Source organism: Eulemur rufifrons, chromosome 18, assembly GCF_041146395.1.
Source record: "Eulemur rufifrons isolate Redbay chromosome 18, OSU_ERuf_1, whole genome shotgun sequence".
NCBI classification, from domain to species: Eukaryota; Metazoa; Chordata; class Mammalia; order Primates; family Lemuridae; genus Eulemur; species Eulemur rufifrons.
Genome location: NC_091000.1, coordinates 13,267,169 through 13,280,260, shown reverse-complemented (window position 1 = coordinate 13,280,260; position 13,092 = coordinate 13,267,169). Strand labels below are relative to the sequence as shown.

Genomic DNA, 13,092 nt, shown 5'->3' with positions numbered 1-13,092 from the left:
AAGTGTTTTGACTCCATAATCTCCTTCCTCTCTAAAAGACTGACCTGGGCCAATCACAGAAATCCTGTCTTCCTTGCCACCAGTTCATTAGGAACAGGTCCCTGCCTAAACCCTGCCAACAAGATGTGAGGGGAACACTGCCAGGGGCATTTCTAAGGGCATTTCTCTTATTCCAAAAAGGGACTTTCTTCCTCTGGATATCATCCTCCTGTGTGGCTGCGGTGCCTGAAACGGATGCACCAGTCATCTGGCCAACAGCCCGAGAAATAACCCGACTCACAGTTGAGAAACATCCAGAGAAATGGTACTAAAGGCTTAATGTTCTCCACATGGAGGCTGCCCTATCACTGGGCCTGTCCTAGCTCTGGACTGTGTGCTATTTCCTAAGATAATAAATTTTCTTACTGTTTTTTTTTTTTTTTTTTTTTTTTTAAAAAAAGGGAATACAAGGATCAGTCATGTTTAGGAAACACTAGATTAAAAACAATTTCACAAGTTCCTTTACAGTAGGATTTCTTAGAATGTTTATAATAAAGCACATTGTAAGGCTTCAAGAATTTAGTTTTTTCAGTCTTATGTGACCACTAAACCAGCCTCTCAAGCTTTCTCTTCTTTGTTTTTGCAGTGTACCTAAAAGCATCTCCCAGGATTGAGTGTTAATGGATCATAGTTTGGGAAACTCTGATTTTGAACAAAAGAGATAAAAGAGTGAATGACTGACCATTATGATACAGTATAGTGATGACACAGGAATACAGGCACCAAAAAAAGTGATACAGGAATCCAAAAGAATCACTGCCATCCAATGAGGTTCTCACTCGGAATGATAGATGGGTTTCACACAGTGTGCTGACTCCAGTACATTTTTAGTGGCTGCCTGCATGGAATGCTGTATAGAGAGGGATTCTGTAGACTCATTCAGATTAAGCAGAGTGGGGGGAAAACCTTACCTGATTAGTAATGATTGTCATGAGCACAGAAGGGGCAGTTGTGACATCATTCAAATTCATTGTAAGATCTACGAAGTGACACTTACTCCTAAGCAGATCCTAGAACCATCCCAAAGATTCCCAAATCTTTTAAAACTGCAATCAGGCCAGATTAACCTTTTAATAATAAAAATAGTAATAAAGTGGTTAAGTATATAGATTTCAGAGTTGGGTTTAATTCTTAGCTCTTCCACTTGCTATGTAGCCTCAGCACATTATTTAGCCTCTCTAAACCTCAGTTTTCCCATCTGTAAAATAACAGTCCCTACCCTCACATGATAGAAGTAAAAATTAAATTGGATAATATAATGCAGGTAATGCACCTGCAAACAGCAAGTATACTATTAAGTCTAGCTATGCCAATTACTTATGCATTCACTTTATGACAATCACATTATGATCCCTGTAGTACATATATTTATCACAGTATTCACAGCCACGGATTAGAATGAAACGAATCAAACTGAGGCCATAGAAATCATTTCCCTGAACCCATTAACTATGCTAACATATGCTACGATAAGCAGCAGCAAAGAAGATTACAAAGCACTGTCCAAAATAAGTGTAACTGGCCCTTAAGAAGACATATAAAATATATAACTCTAACTACTGGGTGATTATTTCCTGTAAAACACAGATCTCACATGTGGTTTTTTTCCAGATCTACCCATAGAGGTCAAGAAAAAATGACCAGCCCAATAACAACAAGCCTCCATGACACCCAGAATGAGCTCTTGAAATACCACTGCCCATTAAAAGAAATCAGGACTCCTTTCGGAGAAACAGCTAATTCCAGGTATGAGCAGAACACATTCAAAACAGGCATACGATGATATATCACTTATCTCCAGTAAGAATGGCCTTTATCAAAAAGTCCCAAAATAATAAATGTTGGCATGGATGTGGAGAGACAGGAACACTCATACTACTGCTGGTGGGACTGCAAACTAGTACAACCTCTGTGGAAAGTAACATGGAGATACCTCAAAGAACTACAAGTAGAACTACCATTTGATCCGGCAATCCCATTACTGGGCATCTACTCAAAGGAACAAATGGCATTCTATAAAAAAGACATCTGCACTCAAAGGTTTATAGTACCACAATCCACAATTGCAAAGATGTGGAAACAACCCAAGTGCCCATCAATACATGAGTGGATTAATAAAATGTGGTAAATGTATACTATGGAGTTCTACTCAATCACAGGAAAACAATGGTGATCTAGCACCTCTTGTATTATCCTGGATAGAGCTGGAGCCCATTCTACCCACTGAGTGGAAAGTTTGCTAAACTTTAATTTTTCAATCAGAATTGTATAAATGGAACCAACTAAGATGTCTATGGTGTTGGCTATTGTTTCTGCTGTTAATCGTTGGTCCTCTTCAACTAGGGTATGAACAAGATTAATTTTTTGCTCGAAAATTGATGTAGGTGGTCTGCTGCTTTGGGCTTCATCTTCAACATCTTCAAGTCCCTTCTTAAAACAAGTTATCCATCTGTAAACTGTGACTTCTTCGGGGCGTCATCCCCATAAACTTTTCATAAAGCATCAGTGATTTCACCATTCTTCCACCCCAAGCTTCACCATAAACTTGATGTTTGTTCTTGCTTCAATTTTAGCAGGATTCTGATAGGGATTCTTTTCAAATTGCTGTCTCATCCTTCATAGTGCCTCAAACTGTTCAGACATGTTGTAACACGTTAGTACAAGTCACTTTTGGTGAAAAAAATTTTTTTTTTTTTTTTTTTGAGACAGAGTCTCTCTCTGTTGCCCAGGCTAGAGTGAGTGCCGCGGCATCAGCCTAGCTCACAGCAACCTCAAACTCCTGAGCTCAAGCGATCCTCCTGTCTCAGCCTCCCGAGTAGCTGGGACTACAGGCATGTGCCACTATGCCCGGCTAATTTTTTCTATATATATTTTTAGCTGTCCATATAATTTCTTTCTATTTTTAGTAGAGATGGGGTCTCGCTCTTGCTCAGGCTGGTCTCGAACTCCTGAGCTCAAACGATCCGCCCACCTCGGCCTCCCAGAGTGCTAGGATTACAGGCGTGAGCCACCGCGCCCGGCTGTTTTGGTGAAAAAAATTTTTGAAATCCATACCTAGCTTTTTCATAATACAGATTTTCCATGAACTTTTTGAAGACTCCTCATACTACCACATTCTTCCAAATAACCCTCAAAGGTATTCACTATCTTTGTTTTTCAGGTGAGGAGACTTTTCATCTCTTAAGCAAGAAACCTACTGTCATAAGAGTTACTAGGAGAGAGCCAAGATTCAAAATCCAGATGAATTACTAACTTCAAAACCATTCTCTTAACGCCTATGTTCTACTGGTTCCCAACTATTCATTCATTCAAAGAATATTCATTGTTCATCCACTAAATCACCTACCTAGGTGTTAAAGATACAGACGAAAGTTTTTTGCCTTCATGGAGATCAGTGGTTAATGAAAAAGACAAGGAACCACCCAAATGAGCATAAAATGACAATTGTGGTAAGTCCAATGAAGGAGAAGTATGTGGCACCATAAGAACATATAAAGTTAGAAGATAGAGAAACCTTCTTTGTAAAAGTGATGACTGAGGTCTGAAGGAAGAGAATTTAGGTAAAGGGATCAGCAGAGTGCTCAAGGTAAAGTAAAAAACATATAAAGTCCCCATAAATAGGGGAAGCTTAGCACTTTGAGGACTGAGGATGGAGCATGAGGAGTGAAGGTAATTATGACAGGAGATTAGGCTAGGAACTAAGAACAGAAAGCTACTGAAGGGTTTTAATTAAACATGTTGCTGAAGGAGGATTTGATTAGGCTTTCGTTTTTAAAAGAATCAATTGAAGAGGGCAGCAACTGGAGGCAGAGAGAACAACTGAGAGGTTGCTGCAATCATCTGGGTGGACATGATGGCAGGTGGGACCAAGCAAGAGAAATGGAAATGAGTAGGGGGATACAAGGTATTCAAGAGGTAAGAAGACAGGACTTGATGGAGTGCATATGAGTATGAGAAGGAGTTGTCAAGAAGGACACCTAGGCTTCTGGCTGTGGGACTTGACTTTCAGAGGTGCCAGTCACTGACATATCAACAAGAGGAGAGACACTGATCACAAGACGTCTTGGACTCAAGTTTCGAGTGAGTCTGAGGCCCCAAAAGAGATCTGAGCCTCAGGAATAAAACTCTAAGTCCTCAATGTAGAGACAGTTATTGTAGGGGGCTCAAGGGGGATACTGCCCAAGAGTAAGAGAAGACAAAAATGAGACCTCAAGAATGACCAAATTTCAAATCTGGAAAACAAACAAACTTCCTGAGCTATCTGGGGGTTTAAATCTCAGAAAGAGGCTGAGCACAGTGGCTCACACCTGTAATTCTAGGACTCTGGGAAGCTGAGGCAGGAAGATGGCTTGAGCTGAGGAGACTAGGCTGAGCAAGAGCGAGATCCCGTCTCTACTACACGTAGAAAACATAGCTGGGCGTCGTGGGGTGCCTGTAGTCCCAGCTACTTAGGAGGCTGAGGCAAGTGGATTCCTTGAGCTCAGGAATTTGAGGCTGCTGTGAGCTATGATTGACACCACTGCACTCCACCCAGGGCAACAGAGTGAGACTCTGTCTCAAAAATAAATAAATAAATAAATCTATCTCAGAAAGAGAAAGGTTTAATGAAATAGAAAAAATCAGAAGGAAAAATGGGAGATTATCAACTCTGCTTCAGGAAAAATACATGCAAATTTCTAGCATATTTAAGATGTTAATTTCATGTGTAACTAGTTGGCAAAGCCTGCAAGCAGCCCACAGGTATATATTTGCATGAGTTAATTTGCCTAGGAGGAAGAGGCCCTGTGGGAGGTAGATTATGTGTAGAGGCTCAAGGTTGGAGACTAGAGAAAGCCCTGGCTTGATTCCAGGGGCCGGTCTGAGCCAGATGGAGACAGGAGCCAAAGGCAATAAAGAAGCAGCTATCTTAACAGGAGGTGCCAACATGGCCATAAGCTCCTCAGCTTCCATAACAAGGTGAAAAAAAAATTTTTTAAATATGTCTGAGTGAGAAAAACAGGGCTACACTCCCAGCTTCTATAACATATCATGTAGTTTGGCCCAGAAAACCCCAAAGGACCAGGCACACCTGGATATGCAGCCTTGGGGGATTGAGACAGTAAGAAGTACTCCAGCAGGAAATGTATGTTCTCACAAACCAGCAGTAGTGGCCCCGCGCAGAAGCCTCTCTCAAGTGCTCTGCAGCCACCAGGAATGACAAATGAGCATACGTGAGCTTATTTCCAAATACATAAGACTGCCCACAGCCTGTGGACTCCCAGAAGTGTTGGTGAGGGGCGGGGTGGGAGAGGTGGTAGGGGTACTGCAAGAGGATGAGGTTCTGTATAAGCAGATAGGAGCAAACGCTTATAAAATTTTAGTGACTACTATTTATGTAAACTCACACATACAGGTAGGTGAGAACTACAGAAATTCACATACCTTAAAAATGAGTATTTGTAAAAATTTATCTTATTTTTCCAAGAGGTACATTCCACACTAAAATAGAAAACTTATTAAATAGATCCTAGTAGTCTAAACAAGTTTATGTGTCTTTTCCTAAAAATGCACAATTTATTCCTTTTTTCCCCATTGGCCTCAGAAGCATTGGAATACTGCATTCATTTTTCTTTACATCCAGCTCATGGCTACTCATACATAGAAACACTGGTCTGACACATGTACCAGGACTGCCTAGTGCCTACAGTAGCTGGGGAGTGCCGGCTAGCCTAGGGACAAAGCAGGCGCATCAAACAGTCCTAGCTACATTCTCCCAAAGCAGCACCTGAACTGAGAAGTTCACCAAAATACACTGGGTTTTCTGGAAAGCTCCCCTGTGCTTAAAGAAACTACAGAAGCACATACCCTCAGAATAAGGCAGGGTGTAACTTGAACCAAAAACCTGGCCCTCAGAGTATCCAGGAGAGCCTCTGAGAAGGGCTGCCTATCTTCCCATCATCCCCAATCAACCTATTTGGGAAGGTGACCTAATAGCAAAGGGCAAAAATACAGGTTCCAAGCTAGCAATTTTTTTTCCTTTCAAAAGTAAAGTTGTAATTTAAACCCCACCCCAGCAAGTTTGTATGCAATCATTTTAATACCAACAGCCTTCCACAGACACTCTTCATTTTCTGTAGCTTGAACCTCAGCACCAAACTTGCTGAGTCACCTTTTTAGTACAACGGTGTACACCATTCTGACTATAAGGAATTATACACTTTAAGGAATCTAGGACACTACCCCCAAAATGATATGTTTGGGAAATGAAACCTAAGATATTTTTAAGAAGGAACATTCAATTCCAACATGACATCACAGTATGCTCCCAAAACAAAAGCAGCTTAAGATTCAAGAGAGTTAGAAATAAATCCCCTGGGAATGACTAGAATTAAGAAGGCTCCAAGTAGAACATTCAAGTTTGGAGACTTCTGTCTTCACATTTGTATGTAAACTGTGGAATCCTTTGTTTGGGGTTAAATTTATTGTTTAAAAGGATGCTAGGATACTTGGGAATATTCTTGAACCTATCTGTATTGATAACTAATATCAAAGAAAAATCTCACTCACTCTTGAATTTATTGCTTCTCACCTCCATTCATACAGCTTCATTAACTCTCACCTTTTATCACCGTAGCTACACAGTACTTCTCTTAAGTCCATCCCAATCACATTTCCAGTCAACATTTCTAAAGCCCAGCTCTGATCCTATCACTCCCATGCTCAGAAAATGTCAGCAGCTGGCATGGCAACAGACTAAAATCCAATTCTACTCCCTCATTTGAAGACTTCATAACCTGGCCAAAACTACCTTTCCAGTCCTCACTCCTATGACTCATCTCACATACTCGCTGGCAACTCAAATCTCAAAAGGTACATGTACTCTGTCTCAAACAGCTTTTCAGTTTAGGGTTTTTTTGTTTTTTTTTTAGAAATTATGAAAATACATATTGCTTCCTTTAACCAGTTTTGCTAAATTCAAATACACACTTTCCTCATTACATAGGATACATTTGCTGTTTCTGATTAGCATATTTTATGTCCTAGGTTTAATTATATACTGTATCTTCCCATTTTGAAGTTGTCATCACTATTCATACACAACTTCATCTTATGTTTACTGACCTTAAGGAACAGTTCCTTCACAAAAGAAAATACAGAAAACAATTTTCCTTTATGTGTAATCACTGTTCATATATTAAGAGATTATAGTATCAGAAACTTCTCTTTTGAATATATATTTGTATTTGCTTGTATGTGTGTAAAATATATCTGGAAGAATAAATAGCAACTATTAATAGTGGCTGCCCATAAGGGAGTTTTTTTCACTGCATACCTTTCTATATGCTCTGATTTTTAATGTGATTATACAATTAATGAAAAAAATTAAATTAAAAAATTATGAATAGTATGAATTTAAAGTTAAACAACCCTCACACCACAGAGAGATAGGTAGGATCCTATGATTTAAGGGGTTTTCAAAAAGCCAACTTCCTCAAAAATACTCTTCTCACTGGCCACCATGACCTAAATCTCCTAGTTAAATCCCCTAGTTTATGCAAAAGAATATTCTGAAGACAGTAAATATATTATGCCATTATCCATTAGCAAATAACTGAGGATTAGTTTATCACATTAGCATAATAAAGGAAAGCCACAAAGAGGCTGTGTATAATCTCCCTAATTCCTGTTTCTTTTCCTTTTCCCTTCAAGTAACTAAATTAAGTTTGTTTTACTCAAAGAACATTTGTATTAGTAAAAGAACTCATTTAGGAATTCTAGCAGTCCAACCCAAGCCAACTGGAGCAGCACACTGCTGTGTGAATGTGTTTACTGTCTCATCTATACACATCTGCTCTCCCATCCAGTCTTCTCTGTGGGTCTAATCTACTCGGCCTGAGAGGATGGGCACAGGCAATACTCTCCTTCACCTCTGAAAGCTTCCCAACACCAAAACCAGTGAGTGCCATGCATTTATAGAAAGCAATTATCCAAGCTCTTAATGCCACCTATTGCAAGGCTCTGACCCTTCTCTAGGAAACTGTGGTCAAAATTTCAGACGTAAAAATGTCTGTTAGACACTTAAAATTGTTCTCATCAAAATCCATCTATTGAGAGCATACTATGTGCCTGGCACTGGCACTTAGGAACTAAGTAAAAAGTTATCTAACAAGATCAGAATATGACCTAGGTAGCAGATATTCAGTAAATGCTTACTAATCAGATCTGATGAACTTCTTAAACTTCTATGGCTAAACTTCAAAGTCTTTCATTAATGTTTTCGTCACATGGCAGTGGCCGTCAGTATCCCATATGCATTCAACTTTCATGGACTTTCTTATATCAGCCCTCCAAGCCTCATTAATTGCTTATTTATTTTTGTTTTTTTTTTTTCATCATGACTGTTATCAAGAGCTTATTTATTTTTGAACTTACAGGACATAAATCAAGAAGTATCTAGTAAACTATAGCGTAAAAGAAAAGAGAAAAATCCATAGGCTTATGTGACAGAAAAATTGGCAAAGAAGTTATTCTCTCTTACCATCCTATCATCAAAATGTTCTCTTTTCCATTATGAGAAGATGCACTTTGAATTGCTGGCCTTGTGATATTTATAAGTTTTTCTAAACTACTGATTCACCCTTGCCCTGTTTCTCTTGCTGTTGCCTTGGTTGGATCACGTGCTGGAGTAAAGTAACTGTAGTTAGTGAATCTGAGGCTCAGACTCAGATGAGTTGACTGGCCTGGCAGAAGACCAAAGGACAACCTTGGATTAGGAATGCCACACTATGACAGCCCGCTCAGCAAAGCTGGACTAACAACTGTCACACCAGGGGTAGACAGGCCCCATAGCATCACGGCCCCAGTCTGCTGACCTGTAACAGAGTTCTAGTTTTTCTAAAGTGGGAGCCAGATATCAACTATCAAGGCATTAGCATCAGCCTTCTAACCTTACACAAAAGCTTCCCTGGTATCTGAAAATACCACTGGATGTCTGGGAGGAAATTTCTATCTGGGATGAAAATTATGTTTACTATTTTAATCAAGAGTGATTCCTATCCAAGTAAAATTAAAATCCATGTGCACCGGAGATGCCTGATAGATACTAGATAAATTGTAGAGAAAAACCACTTAGTGGCTACAGGCAGACATAATTTTCTTCATTATCATCAGCAAACACTTCTTGAGCTCCTACTAGGTGTGAGGGATAACAAAAGGTACCAATCATAAGTCCTAACTAACCTCAGGGAGTTTACAATTGAGAATTACTCCACTGTGAAGTGAGGCATTCAAAAGCACTTGAATACCTCCAGACATGAAAATACCTTTTCCCTTTTAGGTTAGGCTTCTCTAGTTGCCTGCTTTTAATAGTGCATGCATTTTTTGCTCTACAGAAGGCAGCAAGAAGAAAAAAATAAAGGGAGGGAAGGAAGAATGAATAGATAAAAGGATGGGACCCAGTGTCTAACATGTCTAGTTCTCACTAGAAGAATTCAAAATAAGAATAAACAAGGATTCTTTTCATGCTGAATCCAAATTTCTGTAGTAGTCACTGTTATTCGAAGAGGCTCCATTTGGTTCACTGCTAAACAGCCTCCCCCTCCACATATGTTAGATGACCTGTGCAGTCCAGCTCCCACCCCCACAGAACGGACTGTAGATATTTTATACTACACCACATGCTTATGCTTCCCAGCCTTCATTCATAAAGAAGAGAACGTTAAAACACACAGAAAAATACTGGAGATACAGCACAACTACAAGCTTGAGTAAATAGCACCAGTACTACAAAGAAAATATAATTTCATGTGAATAACATGTATTTCAATTATAAGTAATATATAACTTAGTAATTTCCTAACGCACTTACTTTCTTATTTAAAGCTACTGTAGGAAGTTCAAAAAGAATGACTAATAATCACTTTCTTTACATTATACTTCACCTCTTCTATTATCAGAAATCTTCTTGTAGTATACATGAGAGATTACATGTAATGATTCATTTTCTCTGTCACGTTTAAAGTACTATTTTCTCTAATTCCTCTATTAAACCATCTTTGCAGATGATAATCCCAGTTTTACCTATCCAGAGAGCTAGATTTTCAGAAGCATGCATTTTCCAGGGAACAGAGTGGTAACCCACAATTATGAGGCTTCCAAGGCTCTTTCAGAGGTTAACTAAAAGACCATGATTTTGATCCTGACTTCACCCTCTATACTTTCTTCCCCCACCTACTACTAGTCCATCTTAATCACTTAACTCTTAATCCCTTTTTGTTTCAGAAGCATTTATCACTACCCCAAAGTATCGCATTTATTTATTTATTGCCTAGTCCCACACAAGAATATAAACTCCAGAGACCGGGACATTTACATGTCTTATTGATTCAACACTAGCTTCCAGAATAGTACCTGGCTCATACAAGATGCTTAATATGGACTGAATGAATTATAACTTCTTACAAGACTCAAGAACTGGGACATCTTTTATAGATCAATAAGCCAACTAGTAAAATTTCAGGGTCCTTACCTATCACTGCAGAAAAAAAGCAAGAGGAAAAATACATCTGCTCACCAACTCCTGATAAATTAAATATGAAAAAAATGGAGAGCCAGGTAAAGACTTTTAAGACAAACAAACGTCAGTAATTTGGGGGGCTACTTATGAAAACAAGTTTCCTGTGCCTTAATATACTGAATTACTTGATCCACCTTACCAGTGAAGATGCCTGCCTTACCTACAACTCTTCCGCCATTATCTCAGTGCTGCATTCTGAACTGACAGACTTGGAAAGAGTAATTTTGGTGAAGTGTGATGCTTTATTACATAGGAGTAAGCAAGTCAAATCCCAAGCAAATACAAACCCTGGGGACAATGCTCACACTAACAAATATTCTTATGAAGCTGAGCCACTGCCAATTCCCTTACCTCAAAGTGCTTGGCCAATTTCAGTTTAATGATGGTATCAGTCAAGTAGTGAGAATCAAGCTATGATAGAATAAAGTTCCTTTTAAAGGGTTATGAGAAAAGCTGGGAGGGAGGTAGACGAAGTAGTGGGCTCAGCACTGAAGAGCAGGGCTCATTTAAAATACTGTTCTATCCTGTATTCTCTAACCACAGCCCTGATGTCCCATACCGCACTGAGAAGAGCATTTCTTTTGTTGCAAACTACAGTGCTTTCTGGCATCCCTTTTCCAAATCACAGAAGCCAGCCGGGACTGCGTTACTACTTATCAACATGGTGGGAGACAGCATGGTGTGTGCCGGCTTGGGGGTGAGGGGCTCGGTGGCTGACCTAACCAAGTTTCTTCATCTGCAAATGGTCATAAAGTTACCTCCGACCGAGAACCGCCAGAAGAACCAGATCCGATAACCAATACCGAGTGCAGTGCCTGCTGCCCACGGCGACTGCCGTGTCCCCTTCCTGCCACTCTAGAACTGCACAGCAACATCGAAGATCTGGAATGACTCCTCAGCTCTCAAGGCTGGGACTGAGGATGGCGGCGGAGTAACTACAGAGCCCAATAAAGCGCATCTCGGCAAACCGCCCCCCGAGCCAGCCCCGCCGGGGGCGAGGGACCGCTCGCGTCCACCCGCCGGGCCCATGCAGTCCAGCCCCGTGGCTCTAGGGCTTCCAGCTTCGAGGAGGGGAGCCGGGCCCGAAGGAGGGCACGCCGCGGCCACCCAGGTCCCCGGGAGCCGGCGGCTCGCACCGGAAGCGGGGAGGGCCGGGCAGAGGCCGCGGGCGAGCGAGGCATCCCAGAGACTCGTACTTACTCCGGGCGGGCGGCGGGCAGCCGTGGTCACCGCCAGCCAGCTCCAGGCGGCGGCGAAGTCGGGCGGCGTGGCTCGCGGGCTTCGGTAGACCAGGGCGACTAGGGTCCCCAGCAGGAAGGCGGCCGCGGCGCCGCTCAGGTACAGGCTGAACCTGACCAGGACGGTGCACGGCCCCGCGCCTCCCGCCGCCTCCCAACAGCCAGGCCCCAGGAAGGAGAGGGCCACGGCTGCAAGCGCGGCCAGGGCCGCTGGCACCCGCCAGCTCCAGCTTCCTGAGCCCCTCGGCGCCGCCGCCGCCGCCGCCGCCTCCGCGTCCCCTTGGGGCTCCGGCCGCCGCTCAGCCCCGGAGCCCGGGACAGGACGGCTGCCGGCGCCTGAGGCCGACGCGGGACTGAGGCCGGCGCCGCTGCTGTGGGTGACATCGGGGTGCATGCTGCTTCCTGTGCGGCTAAGGACAGGCACATCTCCTGCCCTGCTGTCCCCTGGCGCTGCCCTGGACGGTGGCCTCTGCGCGGCGCCTCCTCCCCTCGCCGCTCCCGCCGCCGCTCGGGAGGCAGAGGGAGCCCGCGCTCATGCCCTCGCCGGCGGCCCACCGAGGGAGCGGCTCTCACAGACGCCGCCGAGGTGCTCTCGGCGACCCCTCAACGCCGCCACCCGGCGCCGGGCCTGCAGCTACCGGGCCGGATGCGCCCAGGTAGCCGGAGCGTGTTGTGACTGAAGCCGGCAAAGCCTGACGTGGGGCGGGGGCGGCCCCGCAGTGCGTGTCAGGGTGGGGGCGGAGAGAGGCCGCGGCCGCTGAGTGACAGCTGGGAGGTGCCCACCCACCGCGCGGGGCGGGATCCGACGGGCCGGCCCCACCGGAGGGGCCCGACCACAGGCCGCGGAAACTGCTCTTTCCCGCGCTCCTCTCTTCCCGCCTCCCCCCAGGTTCCCGTCTGTTAATGGAAAATTTTGCTGCAGGTGTCAGAAGCATTTGTGATCCCTTAATTCTCGCTCTCCGCTCACCACGGACAAGTAACCCCCTTGCCTTGCTTATTGCTCGCAAAATTTCTGCCCTGTTTTAATCCGCTCTTTAGATTAAATAGACAACCATTCCCGAGCCTCATTTAGAGCGTTTCTCTTTAACAACCTTCCCTTTCCCACCCTGCCGCCTTAGGTAAGGAATCAGACACATGTGTTGGAGTAAATGAAGCCTCTGATTCCTAGTTATGGAAAGGTCCAAAGAAGTCTGCCTGGTGCCACCGGGCGTACGCAGCTGCCATAATCACTTTGGCTCCAATTCTGGTTTTGGTGGGGTT

At 43.2% G+C, this 13,092-nt stretch overlaps 1 protein-coding gene across 4 annotated transcripts in view; it reads right to left on the bottom strand.

The window, feature by feature from the left end:
* SNX25 (sorting nexin 25) overlaps positions 1-12,467 on the bottom strand; it is a 105,107-nt gene extending 92,640 nt beyond the window's left edge. For all 4 annotated transcript variants that reach the window (XM_069493742.1, XM_069493744.1, XM_069493743.1 and 1 more), the window contains exon 1: positions 11,795-12,467. In XM_069493742.1, coding sequence (XP_069349843.1) covers positions 11,795-12,226 — 432 coding nt within the window. In that variant the 5' untranslated portion in view covers positions 12,227-12,467. The remainder of the gene's footprint in view (positions 1-11,794) is intronic.
* Positions 12,468-13,092: the final 625 nt, after the last annotated feature.